Genomic DNA, 16,912 nt, shown 5'->3' on the forward strand with positions numbered 1-16,912 from the left:
TGGCTGGAGAAAAACAAGAGATGCATCGTTAGGAAAAAATGAGGAAATCCTAGCCGTTTCCCATGAGCTGCTTTGTATAGGGGTCCATGCACCATACAGGATGGAAACGGGGGTGCAGGTGGCCGTGGGTGCTGAGCATCACCCTCCCCTGGCTGCCAGCGCAGCATCGCTGTGTCCGCTTGGGATGGAGATATGGCCTCGTTGCTGGCAACCCAGCCAGACACAGACATTGAAGTGCCACAAGACAAATAGGACCCAGAGAGAGATATGCACTATTTAAACTTTCATCACTATTTTTCTCCCTGCTCCCCTTGTTTCTTTTGATTTATTTTTTAGCATGTTTTCCCCAGGCTGTGCTGTTTGCCTGCATCTGTTTCCTCTCCTCCTTCACTCGGCGGCAGCCAGGCGCCTTTCTGAGGGCACCCGCAGCTGCCCCGCATTTTTCAGGCTGTCCAGGCTCAGCTCCCTTGGGTCGGCGAGGAGAGCAGAGCTCCAGCAGCATCAGGCTGGACACAGAGGGACAAAAGAGGACTTTAGCCATTGCATCCTCCTTTTGCTCTCCACCCCTGGCCACACAAGGGCTCTGGGGCAGTTCTGTATCGCACGGACCACGCAATTACCATCCAAGAGCCCCATCCCATTGCCACCCTTCCCAGGTGGGTGATCCTGCCAGGGCTTGGCGTGGGAGAGATGCAGGAAGGGTGCCAGTCACGCAGGCATCCTCCGAGCATCCCACACCAATCTCAGCAGGGCCAGAGGCTGGCAGCACGCTGCTGGGGGGGGGGGGCTGCACGCTTTGAAGCGATGCCAGAGCTGGCACCGTTGCCAGCGTGGCCTCTGAAAATTGACAGTGCATGTCACTGACTGGATTTTGTTGTCAGCCTGCCTTTTGTAGGGAAGGAGGTCACAGGCAGCTTCGCTGATTGCTTTCCTTGCAGAAGAGCTGAGCCTCACCCTGCTGAGCAGCCTGCAGACAGAAATGGTCTCCAGGTTTCAGATGTAGGATGCAAAGGAAAATCTGGTCAGTCATGCTTGGAGGGGGGAACATGACGAGTTGGAGTCAGGTCTCTCAGCCCTGCGCCTGACCCCATTTCCAAGCTCCAACCACTTGCTCTGTGCTGTCCCTTTTCCCTCACCTGCCAAAGCTCCTCACCCGCAAAGGGGCTGTAATCCTAATTGTATGGGGAAGGAGAGAGGTAGAATGGACGCACGTCAGGATGGTTGAGGGGGAGATGCAGTTGCAGTCCGGGATTAGGTTTCCTCCAGAGCTCAGGTCAACCAGCCCCACAGCCTCGCCATGTCTCCAGTTAGCGCTGCCCTGAAAACCATAACCCATAACAGCAGTCAGACACAGTGAAATCGCAGCCTTTAAAGTGTTGGACAAAACCTAAGAGCCTGTTTATATCCTTCCTAGCTTGGAAGAGCAGCTGGAAATCTGAATCCTAAATGTGTAAAGTCCTGATAAATGAAAAGCTAAACACTCATGAAGCTGTAAGCTGCTCTGCAGTGGTTTAGGACCTCACAATTTGTAGCCTTCAGGCTTAATAATACGGCGAGACCCCAGGCAGTCTGCTGGAAAACTGCTGCTGAGAACGCAATCCCTGTAAGGGGATTCTCTTAGCCAGTGCAGCAAGCTCCATCCTAAAAGCAGGTTTGTTTCCTAGCCCCTTTTTCCTTTTCTTGGGAGGTTGTCCTGGATGCTTGATGAAACAGAGAACTTTCCCACTTCCCCGGTGTCCAGATTTTACTGCTTTTCCCCTTGTCTCCTCCCAGCCTTCCCCCAGTTCTTTCACCACAGCCAGCCACAGTCTCTCTTCGTTTTCCCAAATTGAACAAGCCAATCTCTTCCGGTCTCACCTGGGGGGAACGCTGCTCTTTTCCTTTGATCAGCTCCACAGCCTCGGCGCCTATCCCAACCATGAATTCAACATTCATGCGTCTAGCCAAACCCTCTCAAGATCTCAAAAGCATCTTGCAGAGCAACACCCCTGGCCTCTGCAAAGCAGCCCCCAGGCTGGTGGGGGGGGCAGGCATTGCCTGCAAAGAGGAGGCAGCCCCCCACAGCAAGCAAGCAGAGAAGAGGACAAGCCAGTCCCCAGTAGGGCACAGAAAATGATCCAGCAGCTAATTAACTCATCATTTTGCTGAACATCATTAACACCAAGCTTATTGTCAAAGTCGCGTCCCACTGGTCTTGCTGCGGTGACCACTTGCAGAGGGCAAGTGGCTGCTCCTTTTCGGAGGGCAGGATCTTCCTGGGAAGTTGAGGAGACCGCAGAGGCTGCAGGTTGGATCCTGCCTCTTCCACAAGCACCTTACCAGCCAGCAAACCTGGACTCGGGGCGCCCCAGCGTGCAGCAGGGACTGGATTTGCAAAGGAGAACGCTCTTTGCAGGGGTTTTTATTGCAAAAGCTTCCGCACAGCAGGCAGCTGTATGCAGATCAGGGCAGTGCCTGGCTACAGTCACCCAGAGCAAGTGTACTGTGATGCCCTCATAAGCTTGACTTGTCTACAAGAAGCAAACATGCCTCTTTGACAAGCCTGCGACGCGACTCTGAATACACAAACACTTTGCTGCACCAGAGCAAAGCTTCCAGATCCACCCTGGCTGCAGGAGAGGGTCAGCTCAGCCAGCTGAATCCCTCCAGGCTGTCTCCCTGGGGCTCCCCGTGCTTTCCTTACTGCAGGGACAAAATACAGGAGTAAACATACCCTTGGTTGCACTTGGCTTTGTCATCTCCATGGGGCCTGGCGTTCTCACCCAGTGCCAGCTCGCTGGAAGGCAACTGGCCCACCAAATACTGTGAGCAAACTGCGGTGGAGGGCTGGGGATGCTTCTGGTCTACACTTAGACTCACTGCTTCAGGGCTAGGAAGCGCCTTCCAATGGTTTGTAGCACATTGCGATCACCAAGAGCATCTTCTAGTCACTGTTGCTTAAGACACAGGCCAGATGAGCTCAGAGCCTCAAGTGCCACAGACCCCATAGGGAAGGTGACCAAGGCATCAGCAACGCCTTCTCCAAGGGATCTCATTCCTCAGGGGGACACTTGTGCCGGGTCTGACGTCGGCTGCATGCTTCTGGCAGATACACGGCTCCGAGCATCCTCAGGGGCTGCTCAGCATCTGCCTCTCCAGCCCAGCAGCTGGGTGGCCCGTCCCCACCGGTGAGCATTTGGGGTTGAATCTCTTTAACACCAGCCCAAGAAGAGGAGATTGGTTACACAAACCCAGCAGCAAGGAGGTACCAGCCACAACAATAATAAAATAATAATTAAAAAAAACAAACAAAAAAAAAAGGCAGTCAGCCTTAATTAGGAAGAAGTAGTGGTGGCTGGAGGGCTTTTTGCTTTCTCCACTTCCAGGAGCTCTCTCCTGCCTGGAGGATCCTGTTCTCTCAATACATACTGCTAATAATTGAGGCTCTGTCTGCTCACCACAACACTGTCCAGCTGCCGGGAGCGTTTAGAGGCATCTCTGTTATTTCTTAGCCAAGGCTGCAGTGTTAGCCTGGGGTATTAGCTCAGCACTAAATAATTCTGCGTGGCCTCATTGATTAATCATACAGTGAAATCTTACAGGGTGGGTCTGTAGGCAGGAAAGCCTCTTAACTAGCCAACTAATTTAAGAAGTTGCTGAATGCACAGCCCAAGAGCACCGCTCGTTTATTTGTATTTCTTTATGCTGATGTGCTATAAAACATGCTTGCTCCAAAGGGCAGGGAGCAGAGACCCCGAGCTGTCCTGCCTCACCCAAGCAGCCCACAGCTATGGAGAGCAGATGGATGCCTGGCCAAGGCTGGTTTTAAAATAGTCAGCCAGCCCTGTTTTGACAGTACATCAGGGGTTTGATGGGGGTCAGCTTGTCATCCTTTCTTTGCAAAGTTTGTCCGCGGTGAAGAACAGTTCTCCAGCTGAGGTTGTGGGTGCACTGGGAGGACCGGGAGACCTTCTACTGGGGCATTGCACCTCCCGCCTCAGCAGGTCTCAGTGCAATGTCCATCTGGGGATAATCTGCCTCAGCTCCCACTCCATAAGCAGCTACGTGTCATCCATCCCTCCGGCTTGTTCATATTCTTGTGGGCTTGAGCCATCACGGATCCCTTCTCGTCCGTTCTCTTTCTAAACCTTCCAGGCACGTAAAGGTTAATTCCATTTTCTTTGCTCCCAGGCATAAACCACCCACCCCAACCCCAAACAACCCTTCCTATTTATATCCCTGTGTTAATCAGAAAGGCTAGCACTTCTGCATCTACATGATTAAAAATTAGGAGGCCGGATCCTGTAGTGGTGCCTTCTATCAGTAACCAATCCTGGGAGCACAGGGATGAATAACAGATCACAGCTGTGTGCTGCTGGCTTCGTGCTTTCCCTTCCTTCTTCTTTCTCCACTTTTTATCCTTCATTCTTCCCTTCCTCCTCCTCCTCCTCCTCCTTTCCCAGGCTGGAGTTTGAATGGGGAAGGAATGCATCCATCCTTCATTTTGCAGTTGATTCATCACCACTTCCCATCCATCAGACCCTCTCCTCCCAGCCAGATCCCCCCCGTCAGTGAGCCTGGAGACCATTACCAGTTCATGGCTATGGGAATAACTGGGGGATGGTAACCACTTACTTGGGAAGATGTAATCAGGACCCGTACCCTCTCCTCCTCCTCTCCTTTAGCAGCTCCCCACATCTTGCTGCTGATCTGATAGAGGAGAAGACAGGAGCAAAACAGTAGGTTAGAAAACAAGGATTTCTGGCACAGGGAAGACAAGTGGCTCCGTGTTTGCCTGCATTAGGTTATCCCCTGTCCCATGACATCCCCTAGGTTTCACAGGCAGCTAAGAGACAGGCTGAACCGCTTTGAGGGGGTGATGTTAAGCCAGTGGCTGCAAAAAAAAAGAAAAAAAAAAAAGTCTTCAGCCATCAGTGGGACCAGCCATTTACAAGGCATCAGTCAGGAATATTAAACAGTCCCTCCATTTAATTCCAAGATGCTCTTCAGAGAAGGGCTTGTGGGTTCGTTTTTTCCCTGCTCCACAAGATATGTTTCCAATGTTTTACAAGCTGAGGTCAAATTCAGTTAATAGCTTCGGGGGGGGGGGGAACCTATTGAAAAATACTGGGTGTATTTTAAAAACAGTATAAACCCATCCAATGAAGAGGGGTCTGTTCTCTTTTGAAAGTGAAAAGAAATACTTCCTTAATAGCATCAAAATGAAGCAGCATTTTCCACATTTTCATATTTCAGGGGCTGACAGATTTCAACTAACCCAAACCACAGATTTTAACTTCTTTTTTCATTCTTGTAGCCGGGGGGGGAAAAAAAAAAAAAAAAAAAGTACATTTTGGATCCATGTAGAAAAGCTTTTTTTCCCCAGTCCCTGGGTTCCACCCACTGAGCTGAAAAATCCCATTACTCACAGCATTTGGCAGATGTGTGTGTGACCAGTGTTGTGTGCAACCAGCACATCTGCCTTGCCTACAAATCCTGTGCTGATGCGAGCAGCCACCTTTGAATTGTCAGGGAACATAATCCCTTTCCATCTCCCGAATTCAGCCCAGCGCTGGAGGAGCCAGCGAGGAGTTTTTTCAATATTTCTCGGCCAGCTAAAACACCGGGGCAGGTCGGGAGCAGGAGCAGAGGCACGCTCGGGGGTTGCAGAGCGGTCTTTGGCCAACTTTGACATTCGCTCTGCGTGGCTCAGCCCGGTGCCAGCCGCCTCGGGGAGGGGGGATGTGTAACAAAAGCAGCTCCGCTTTGGTGGAAAATTGGCAGGTTTCCCCCAGCTGCGTCCCCTTGCTGAGGATGCTGAAGGGTAGGAGGTTTTGCCACCTGCTTCTGAACTGGGTGAAGCACCAGTTTCTTCCTGCAGCCTTTGCTGGTGTGAGCTCCTCTGCTTGGGCCGCTGGGGCTGCAGCAGGGATGCCTTTCCGTGGAGTCTTCTACATTTCTGCTGGTTTCCCCGATGTTGCATTGGTCCCTAGAGGTCCTGAAACAGGCCATGAGATGGGTGGGCAGCACGTCTATCTGTAGCAAGGCCAGCATTTGATTTCCCAAAGGACCTGGTTGGGATGAGCTAGTCACACAGCTGTTCGGACCTCTCCATCTTCAGAGCAGGTCTTGCTTAGAGCAGAGCCGATACGGGCAGTGGAGATGAAAGGTCCCCTCTGTAGGATGAAAGGTCAGTCCCTCTCCCCAGCCGAATTTCCCACCTCTTACCGTGCTGGGGGTGTTTAGAGATGCCAGACTTCGAGAGCAAGTCACAAAAGAGGAGGTGATGCTCAGGTGCCCCTCATCGTCTGCTTCCATCCCTCCTTGTCTTTGGCATGACGTGCTTCCCAGCACAAAAAACGGGGATGCCCAGGGGCTGTGTGATACCAGCAAAGCCACAGCCTGTAATAAGGATGCAGCTTCACACGGGCTGTCAGGCGGAGGTGGTTTCAAAGGCAGGTTGAGATCTTAAACGTCTCCCTTGACACCCCTGGCAAAATCTGCTTTCACAGAGGGAGACGCTTAAAAGACTCGCCGTGGCACAAGGAAGTCTGGCCGAACCAGAGGAGTTTCGCAACCTTTTGTGCGGCGAGACAGCAGCACAGAGGATGAGTGAAAGCAACGGGGGAAATCAAAGCAGAGCAAGGCAGTGCTCAGAGGTTCCTCCAGCCCCCCACGCCAGAGGGCCGGCAAGGGAGCCCTCTTCAAACGCAAGCCTCTGCAAACCCCGCTCCTGATGCCCATAATAAGCTGTTCCCCCCCACCCGAGTGCAATAGGTAACAGTCCAAACCCAGCTCGCCACCCTTCCACTGGGCATCACCCTCACCTGCCTTCCCAGTTGTAATCAGAACGTGGGTCAAACCAAAGCCCCCCCAGCCCCATACCCTGCATCCAGCAGCAGCCACCTATAGTCACCTGGGGAGGACCAGAGCAGCAGGGATAATTCCTTCACATACTCACCATCCTCCTACAGTTGGCAGCTCAGGGACATCCTAACCCAAAGGTATTTCTGAATATTTAGTAGCTCTTGGTGGTTTTCTCTACCATGGGCTCGAGCCTTCCTATTGCTGCGAAGCTCAGGCTGGTGTCCCCCTCTAGAACTTCAGCCAGTTTGTGCTGCTGTCGTCCAGCACCTGGGGCACAGCTTTCATGCAAGCAGCAAAAAGCCAGCCGGCTGTACCATGGTCAGATGGGTTTGAGCGCTGCCACAGCCCCATCAAAGCCGGCCGCAGAGCTTTGAGGGGTCACAGCCCCGTCCTGGCAGCCCAGACCCCACAGGTAACTCCAGGAAGGTTGGTTTAAGGCTAGCAAGTGACATTGTCTCCTCTCTGCCGTTTCCTTGCAGTTCCTCCTGATGATCCTGTCATTATGGGGGGGCCCATCATCAGCCTAAGAGCAGGAGACCCCCTCAACTTGACCTGCCACGCAGACAATGCCAAGCCAGCAGCCTCCATCATCTGGATGCGGAAAGGAGAAGTCATCAACGGAGCCACCTACTCCAAGGTGAGGCAGGATGGGGCTGGGGACAAAGGCTGTGCCCTTCCCTTGCTTCAGAAAAGCATCCCAGCCCTGACACCACTCTTCACACAGCCCCAAAACATCTGGGGCAGCACCTTGAGTTCTGCAGAGCTGAGGCTTTCACCCTGCATCACCCCACACAGCCTTCCCGATGGAGAGGCTGGGAGGAAAGCGGTCAGGAGGGAGTGAGAAACACAGTCACCAAAATGGGCTTTGCTCAGAATTCGGCTGGTTTTTTGTCCCCCTCTCACAGCTTTTGCCACTTCTCCCCCCAAAAATCCCACCTGGGTGTGGTGACAGCACCACAGAGCCAGCACTGACCTGGCCTTGGCTGTAGCAGAAGCTCTGGATCGAAATGCGGTTGCAGTGACATAAGTCCCCTCCTCTAGCTGCAATTTTTCATCAAAAATTGTCAGGGCTGTTGGTATTTTTTAATTTAAACGGAAAGCTTTTTATTGGGTCATAAAGGAAAACATCAAAGCAATCAGCGGCGTACTCAGAATGGGTACGCACACGTTCTCCTGTTTATAGATGCCTGATGTCTGGTAAGTGCTAAAGACTCAGTAACACTTGACATTTCTAATGAAAATTTCTAAAGAACCAAATTTGAGACATAAAATGGGTCAGTTTGCAGCCATTTGTAATGCAAGCAAACTTCAAAGTCTGGAGTCAAAGGCTCTCAAGCTCCTGAAGATCTTTTAATAAACATTTCACCCTCTGCCACCACTGTGAAGCCTCCATCCAGCCTTGTTCCAGCAACATCCCGATCTGCTCGAAAAAGCAGAGGAGCCAAACCATCATCTTCCTCCCCCTCCTCCTCCTCCTCCTCCCCATCGCTCTGCAGAGCACACGGGTTATCCCAGCCAAAGCGGAGCTTCTTCCTCAGAAATTGCCCCGTCTCCCCGCATGCACCGCAAGAGGCAGCGCTAATTAAAACCAGCGAGAACTGACCTGTCCCTCTCTCAAATCAAGCGGAATTAATTAAAATCGAGGCCATTGACATGCAGATGTTTATAACTTACTCTGCTCACCCCAAATCTCCCCCTCCACTGCAGACCGCTCAGACCTGGCCCTGGGGAGCCAACATTTAAGCCCTTTCCCTTTCAGACCCACAAGTAGTGGGGAGCAAACAGGGAAGCACGCCCCTCCTTTCTTTTTCTTTCAAATATTTCCAACAAAAAAAAAAAAACTTCCGTGGATGCAGCTCCATCTCCATGCAGTACAGAGATTTCCATGGCATTTTAAGCAGCTGTCAGGGATGGGGAGTCCTGTTCTGCATGGAGGAAGCATCTTCCCCTCCTCCTAGAGTCAGGAGAACCTCCATTTCTGAGGCTGAACCTCAGTTCCTCCTGATTTACTGGAGCTTTCCGTGAGACCTCTTCCACAAGCGCATCCCTGCCACAAGCAGGGCAAAGCGATGCTCCGGGGGTGGGCAGCCAGCACTTGTCACCTGAAGCACCGCAGCCCCCACACACGCAGGAACCCCCAGTTGGATCATTTTTGTGGCTGCCTTAACCTTGTCCTCTCAAAAAAAAAAAAAAAAAAAAAAAAACAAAAAAAAAAAAAACAACCCACAAACAGCCTTCAGAAGAGCTAACAGTTTGGGGTATTTTTGGAACAGGAGGTTTTGATTTGGGGGGGAGCTGAAAAAACTTTCTTTTTTGAAGCGCCTTCAACCCAGATCTCATTTGAGCCAGATATTCCAGTCAACCAAGAAACAAACCCTGTTCAGGTAACTGATTGCCTAAAACCATTTCTATTGAGTGGTAATTTCTTTGTTTCTCTGAATTCCCAATCCACCAAGTGATTAACATGCAGCCCCCCCACCCCCCCCTCCCCGCCCCCACCCCGCAATCACAGCCAGGCAGTACAGAATAGCCACAACTGACTGACCACCACCACCACCCCCCCCCATACCTACCGTGGTCCCTATAGCCATAGCAGGATCCTGCAGGGTTTCAGGGTTTGGAGCAAACCCAAAGCTCAGGAGCACTGTGGGGGAAAGGTCCTGTGCAGACTGAGGGCTCAGCACCTCCTCAGCACCAAAAGTGGTGCTGTTCTGCAGGGGAAGGGTGCACAGGGTGACAATAAAGCAAGCACAGGGCAGCATCCTTAGCTCCAAGCGCACAGCATGAGAGGAGCCGAGCAGGTTTGGTGGTTGGAGAAGGGTCACCCACAGCACAGAAAGCTCCAGAACATCTACAGCAATGAGGCAGCTCTGAAGTCAAGCCAGGAAATCCAGCCCACATCACCCCACCTAAAGCAGAGCTGGAGCTGGAGCCAGAGCTTAAATACAGCTTCTGGACCTATGGATGGAGAGCCCTTGGGCAGAGTCCCGGGGTGAGGTTTGTCAGGGAAATTAAGTCCTGCTGGTGCAGTCGGGCCCTGACAATCACTAATAAAGGCGTCTCGTTCCTGCTTCTCCCCAGCTTCTGGGCTGATGGTGATGACAATTTCTGAGCATCGTTCCTGGTCGAGCATGCCTGAGAGGCACAAGCCCGTACGCGTGAGCACTGTCACCGTGAGCCCAGGTGGCGAGAGCATTAGTCTTCCTGCCACATGTTCTTAATTCAATAAAGCACTTGCTTTGCATTGTGAGGAGGAAATGTGAAGGATACAGACTTGGAGAGAAAAACCACCTGGCGAGGTCTGAAATCCGTAGTTACGGGATGGGTGTATCCATAGATATTTATCGCTGTTATCAACAGTTGGGAAAAGCTGTTTCTGGCCTTTCTGGTTCCCGGAGGGTGTTGATAAAGGGGAGAGAGGTCAGAGGAAAGCCCAGAGAATGATTAAAAGGTTGAAAATGGTGCGACACCTCGAGAGCCTCCGAGGGCTTGCTGGGTTTAGTGTACCAAAGGCAGGGCTAAGGGTGACATGACCATGGTCTGTAAGAAAGTGCAGGAGGATTATGAGTTTGATAAGGCAGCACTGATAAAGGCATGGCAGGGCCCCACAGCTGGAAATCAGTCAGATAAATCCACAGAAGAAACAAGGTGCCAAGGCTGAGCAGATAGAGCCGCTTAACCACCGCTGTACCAGGCGCGAGGTTTGGGATCTCCATCACCCTCAGGTCCCCATCACGGTGATCACCAGCATGAGGCAAGCCAGAGTGGTGATGATTTACCACGGGCTGGGCTGGACCACTGCCCAGCAGCCAGGGACCCATGGCCGGGATCAGTCCCGTGCTGCTGGCAGCCGGCATCACCACTCATTGCTACGTGAAGTGGCCCGGGCGGCTTTTTGCGCTCGCCTGGTGTAGGTGCAGAAGGGGACAGCAGATTCCAGAAGCCGCTTGCTCCGCCTGTCCCTCTTCCCTGGGACGGTGGGTGCCCTGTATCTCCCTGGAGCTGCAATTCCCAGGTCTAGGCACAGCAGGGCTGGAGGGAAGCGGATGGGAGTTAAGTGCCCAATTCCCAGGGAAGTGCAGTGAAATTTGTCGGGGCTATTCCCCTAAGGCTTCTAGGCAGATTCCAGCTGGAGAAGGGAATTGTTATTTTTGCAGGGAGAAAAAAAAAAAAAAAAAAGGGACAATAATAATTGTTACAATTGCAGGGAGCGCTGCTTGGCTGTGGAACTGCGTGAGTGAGGGGTAGCTGCGTGTGTGCAGAGCCTGGCGTGACTCCTGGCCAGGGAAAGGGGCCCCTCTCCTGTAGGAAACTGCCTTTTCTCATCCCTGTTTCCCACCCCACAGACTCTTCTCCGTGACGGCAAGAGGGAGAGCATCATGAGCACCCTTTTCATCGCCCCCTCCGACATTGAGAACGGGGAGAGCATCGTCTGCCGCGCCACCAACAAAGCCATTCCCAGTGGGAAGGAGACCTCTGTCACCATTGATATCCAACGTGAGTACCCGGCCGGCGGAGCTACCTCTGGGTACTGTGTGACCCCAGCCCTCTCCATCGCTGCTGGCATGGCTCGGACTGCAGTCAGGAGCGGGATGCTGGGATGTGGGGGTTTCTGTTTACTGGGATTTACTGGTACATTGATACAGTGAAGTCAGAGACAGAGGTGACCTCCCCAGGGCACCAGACAGACGGGAACATCCACAGGGACAGGCGGCTTACCAGCTCTTGTGTCCTGTGTCCGTGGTTTTGAGCCAAAGCAGCCCCAGCTGCCGTGCTCCAGGTGGCCAGTGGGCATAACACGTGGCCCAGCTGCAGGGTCCCTGGAGCAGGGATGGATCCCAGATGGATCTGGCTGAGCAAGCAGCATCTCTGGACATGGCCAGTAGCAGAGATAAGGCCCATTAAGATTTCTGGTACAAAACGGCTTGTTTCCAGCCTTACAGGCTGTTTGACAGTAAGTTTTTTGTATTGTTCTCCACCAAGATAGCGTGTTAGACACCTAATCGGTGGGAAGTCTCTCTCCCGTGAAATACAGCTAGCGTCAATCACCATCTGATGGGGGCAGGTGTGTGTTGAGAGCCATATCATTTACCCTTTACTGTAAATCTGTGAAGCAAAATCTTCCTTCCTCAAAAATTCACGTTTCACAGATCTCTTCCCTCCTCCTCCTCCTCTGCAATAGCTGTTGCTCTCAGGCTCATCCTGACCTCCCTCCAGACCTCCCTTCATTTGCACACACAATTCCTGCAGCTGTATTTACCAACAATTTGCAAATGCAGGGTGTTCAATATTAGCATGCCAGCTGCTTTCCAGAGTCCAATTAAAACTGGCTGAACAAACTCGAGCACAGCAGAAAATTCACCATTTAAGACTTCCAGCTTTTGCTGCAGGAAGATTAACAGGCTCTTGGGTCGCTGGATAGCATGTCCTGACAGAACCGGCCAGATAAAATGAGATAATAGCATGGGTTATTTCACAGCCGGCAAACAGTTACAATAGCTGAAGACGCGCACACATTCTCACAAGCAACGCCAAGCCGGAGACATCATTACGCTGCGCTGTACAGTGTGGGGCAGGAGACGTGAGCTGAATCCCTGAGCCTGGTGGAATCTGCTTTGGAAAGAGAAAGACCCAATAAAGAACACCAATTTCCACTCCGAGCCATTAAATACTCCATGCTGTGAAAGTAATAATAATAATAATATCCGATCCAGCTATTAAAAATATGCTGTTCTTAATGGGGTCTAATGAGGATATCAGTTTCCCTGTGCTGGATGGGTGATGGAGGGATAGGAAAATACCCAGATGGATTCACCAGCCTGCGGTGGGGTGGGCTTCATCCGGGATACAAGAGCTGCTCTAGCTGCTGCCCAGCCCGTTGGGTTTCACTCCCAACCTGGCAACTGGCTGCTTTCACTTTGTGAAGAGCTGAAAGTACTTTTCTTAAGAAAACAAATGATCTGGGCCACTTGTTTCTCTGGAGGAGCTGTCCTGGGCAAAAGCAAGTAGGCTGGGTACCCTTCTGCATCACCCCAGCGATGAAGGGAGGCCCTTCCCGTGGGTCTTCTTCTAACATCTAGCACAGAAGCAGCATCTTGGGGAAGAAAAAAAAAAAAAAAAAAGTGGTTTCTGCAAGAATAAGGACAGAGGCAGCAGTTGCTGGCTGGTGAGCTTTGCCCAGCCTGGCACAACCTGCTGCATCCCACCCTGGAGCCGGCGCATCTCCACCTCCGCTGTTCACACCGTAGCAAACATCGCCCAGCTGCACGGTTTGAAAGAGACGGCCTTGCAAAATAATCCCAGGGAACCAAAAATAATCCCTCCCAGGAAGCAGCCAGCCTGGTAAATCACTCCTCCTGCATTCGTTTTCTTTTGCCACTCAAAAGAACATCAAAAATGCTCACAGGCAGCAAAGAAACGCCAGGGTGGGGATTCTTTCCTGTGCAGGCTGTATGTGTGTGGTGGGAAAGAGCATCCTCTTTCAGCTGATGCAGAGCTGAAGTTTGGCTCCCATCAATCTCCCGCCGGCACTGCCTGACCATCTTAGCAGCAATGAAATAGCTGAGTCATAAAACCCTCCCCTTGGGGAAAAAAAAAAAAAAGGGGGGGGGGGGGGGGAAGGAACTAAATTAAAAAAAAAAAAAAAAACAAACCAAAGCAGGATCTGTAATGGAAACACTAAGCGACTCCAGCTGGAACATCTGTTCAATGTGATTTCCGTTCCACCAGCCACATCAAAGTCACCCTCCTGCGAGTTATGCGCCGAACATCACAAGTGGGATTAAAATCATGTTTAATAGTTTGATATACCATAAACTATTTATACTGCCAGAGCCCAGTGGCTCTGTGGCAATGCACATCCAGCGTGCCGGGCTGGGGAGGAGCAGGGTTATTGCTTATCCAGAGCCATTTGCTCCGAGCCTCTGCAACACACATGTGCAGTTGCTCATTTTTACACCTCTTTTTTTTTATTTTTTTTCCATGGCAAGAAGGGATTTGACTGCATCTGTGTGTTTTTGCAGGAGGAGGAGGAAAGTGGAGGTGTGTGGAGCGGGGTGGTGAGGGTCTCCTGCTGCGTTTATCCGTGTAGCACCAGAGTGTTTAATTCCCTTTTGTGCTTCCCACTGAGGAACGTGAAAGCCCAGAGCTGAAGAAGCATCTTAACCTGCTTCCAGCTCCTCCTTTCTCCTCATTCAGCCCACAGGATGCTTTTGGATTTGGGGTGGAGGCTGGAGGGGGGCTTGTTTGGGGGTCCGGAGGCGAGAGAAGCGCCGAGAGGGCTCGGCACCTGGCAGTGTGAGAGCCAGCACGGTGCCTGCCACCCGCGGAGCTCAGCCCGTGACCCCGGCCATCATTTCCCAGGGGATAATTTAAAATAGCGGGATTGGAGGGGTTGCTCAGGTTGCCTCACTGGCTTCGAGGAGCGATGCTGGTCCCCCAGTGCGAGCAGGGATGCAGGGATGCGCGGTACCTGGGCGTGCGAGCATTTGCATGCACGCTCTCCTCCCAGCCGCCTGTAGGCTGGCTCTATCTGGTTCCATCGTTCAAATTAATTACAAGAAGCCAGGCAGGAATTATAATTGTAACCGAGTGGAATTACATTCTGACGAGTTACAATTTGTGTCTCCTTTTTTTTTTTTTTTTTTTTTTCCCCCCCCCCTTAAAATACCCCAAAACACAAACCCACACTATCCGCAGCACTCACCGCCTCACTGTGAAGCTACCACAATATTAGAAAGCCCAATCCCATTTGTGAAAGGCAAGATCAAAGACTTTAATTCATTTCCTTTGCTCTTTTTTCTTTTTTTTTATTCTTCTTCTTTTTTAATCTCTCTCTCTTTTTTTTTTTTTTTTTTTTTTTTTTTTTTTTATTTTGAGTGCAGGAGGGAACTGGGCTCCTTTTAATACAAAGAGGCTCCTCTGTAAATCGTAGGCACAGCTACTAAACCATCAAACAATGGGAAAGCTACTAAAGAGAAGTGTGATTCATACTTAACAAAGGAAGGTGATTAGCTGTTGTTGTATAACAATAGGGAAGTGTCAGGATGCCTGCAAATGAATTAGGAGCCCACTATATATCTCTGGGCTGTTAGGTGAGGGAAGCTCATTTATATTCCCAACTGCGCCCATCTTTATTGTCATTTGAATTGCACATTTTAAAATGAAATTAGGGTAAATTGAAAATACCTATAATTTCCCCGTCATAATTTCCCATCAAGAAGGCAGGTGGCTTTGCTCGCAACAAAGCGGGGCTCAGGCTGGGTAAATGCCACCGGGTGTGATGAGGTGGGGACGTGGTGGAGGAGGAGGCAGCCCACTGCCTTGCCCCATCCCGTCTCGTCCAGGCTGCCACCCGGCCAAGGTCACCGCCCAGGCCACCTCCAAGGCTCCCCATGCACGGATGATCCCAACCCATCCCGCACCCAGCGGGGAGGGACAGGCTGGAGTCACACAGGGTTGCGTTGGATGCTGTCGTGCTCCCTCGGCACGCCGACGGGCTTTCTGCTTTCCTCTCATCCCCTGCAGCTCTGCCCCTGCCCACCCTTCCCATGCCTTTGCAGGCAGCATCACTTTTTCCTCCTCAGCTCCTCATCCTGGTGAGGTTTCACCCTGCAAAGTGGTACCCAGGGGAGAGGTGGCAGGCGAGCTGGTCTTGCATCCGTATATCCACTCGGAGCCCATACCCTCAAGCCCACACCCTCTCTCCAGCAGGTCTCTCCAGCAGGACCCAGACTCATGTGTGGTGGAGGGAGAAGCCAGAAGAGAAGCTTTCATCTCCATTAAACACAACGATGCTCCTTGGGCTTGCGTTAGAGCCGTGGCTTCACAGCATCCCAGCGTGAATCCCGGGTGCCCACCCGCGCAGGATGCTCAGGGAGGTCCCCTGGGCTGGTGGGCACCCAGCAGCTTCACCCTCCCATCTGCTTGGGCACTGAGCGGGAGGGTGGCTGCTCAGCTGCAGCCTTTCCCCATTTCCCAGCTGGGAAGGATGTTGCTGAGATATTTAGGAGGAGGAAAGAGGCAGCAGGTATGGGTGAACGCGTAACATGTCCTGGTTTCGGATGTATTTTTGCACGTGCTGCGTCAGACTCCCACCTGAAGGGCAGGAGACCCCCTCAGCTGGATGGATGAGCTGCCCTCGGCTCCTCTCCACAGCCCCAATGCAGTCTGCAGTGGGACAGCTGGTTCTTCAGGCACCTAGAAAACCTCTCCACCAGGCCATTTCTTCCTGCATTTTCCCTCAAATGAGGTTCCATCCTTCAAACCTGAAGCTGGAGGTCTCAGACCTCATGAAAAATTAAACCAACTCTGAATATTCTTATTCTTCATCTAAACATTGCACCCTTTTCTCGCTTGCTTTCATCAGTTCTCTCCTAAATTTTGTTTGCTGCTAAAGCATTTAGATGCTTATCATGTAAAAAGAAGAAGAGAAACTGAGCACCAGCTGGAAGAACCGAAAGGCCTGTGACACCAATAAGGATTTGGCAGAGATGATTAGGCTGATGAAAGAGCAGAAATGCCACTTTCAAGTTAGCAGATAGACAAAAGATCATCATTACCCAGCAAAGCAGGCAAGTTTATTTCCTTAAACGGGAATCAGAGCCGGCGTTAACATTTTTGAAGTGAAATCCTGCAGCGAACGCTGTGTGCGGCTCCCCTTTCTGTCTTATTTACTCAAGCCCTGCAAAACGAGCGCGGTACGCGTGACATGAGCCTGTCCTACAAAGCCCCAAATATTCTATCATGGCATCAAGGAGTCTCAGCCCCTTTGCCTTGTTTTCTTACAGCTGAATTTTGCTCTTTTGGGGGGGGGAAAAAAAAAAAAAAAAAAAAGCAAGCTTCTGAGCTTTTTTACAGCTCAGAAGCCTGGCAAGGGGATGCTGTGCTGTGTCCGTGGGTCGCTCATTGCCCTGTCTCTGTCTCTTTGCAGATCCACCCCTGGTAAACTTGTCCGTGGAGCCGCAGCCGGTCCTGGAGGATAACACTGTGAAGTTCCACTGCTCCGCCAAGGCCAACCCTGCCGTCACCCAGTACAGGTAAGGGTGACCCTCAGCTCCCCCCAGCC

The 16,912-nt window shown here is 51.6% G+C and overlaps 1 protein-coding gene across 1 annotated transcript in view; it reads left to right on the plus strand.

Moving 5' to 3' along the window:
- The window catches only part of KIRREL3 (kirre like nephrin family adhesion molecule 3), a 340,186-nt gene that overhangs the window by 274,604 nt on the left and 48,670 nt on the right, over window positions 1-16,912 (plus strand). The window contains 3 exon segments of the mRNA XM_055819503.1: window positions 7,326-7,483; window positions 11,193-11,343; window positions 16,778-16,883. Coding sequence (XP_055675478.1) covers window positions 7,326-7,483; window positions 11,193-11,343; window positions 16,778-16,883 — 415 coding nt within the window.

This window comes from Falco peregrinus, chromosome 15, assembly GCF_023634155.1.
Source record: "Falco peregrinus isolate bFalPer1 chromosome 15, bFalPer1.pri, whole genome shotgun sequence".
Lineage (NCBI taxonomy): Eukaryota > Metazoa > Chordata > Aves > Falconiformes > Falconidae > Falco > Falco peregrinus.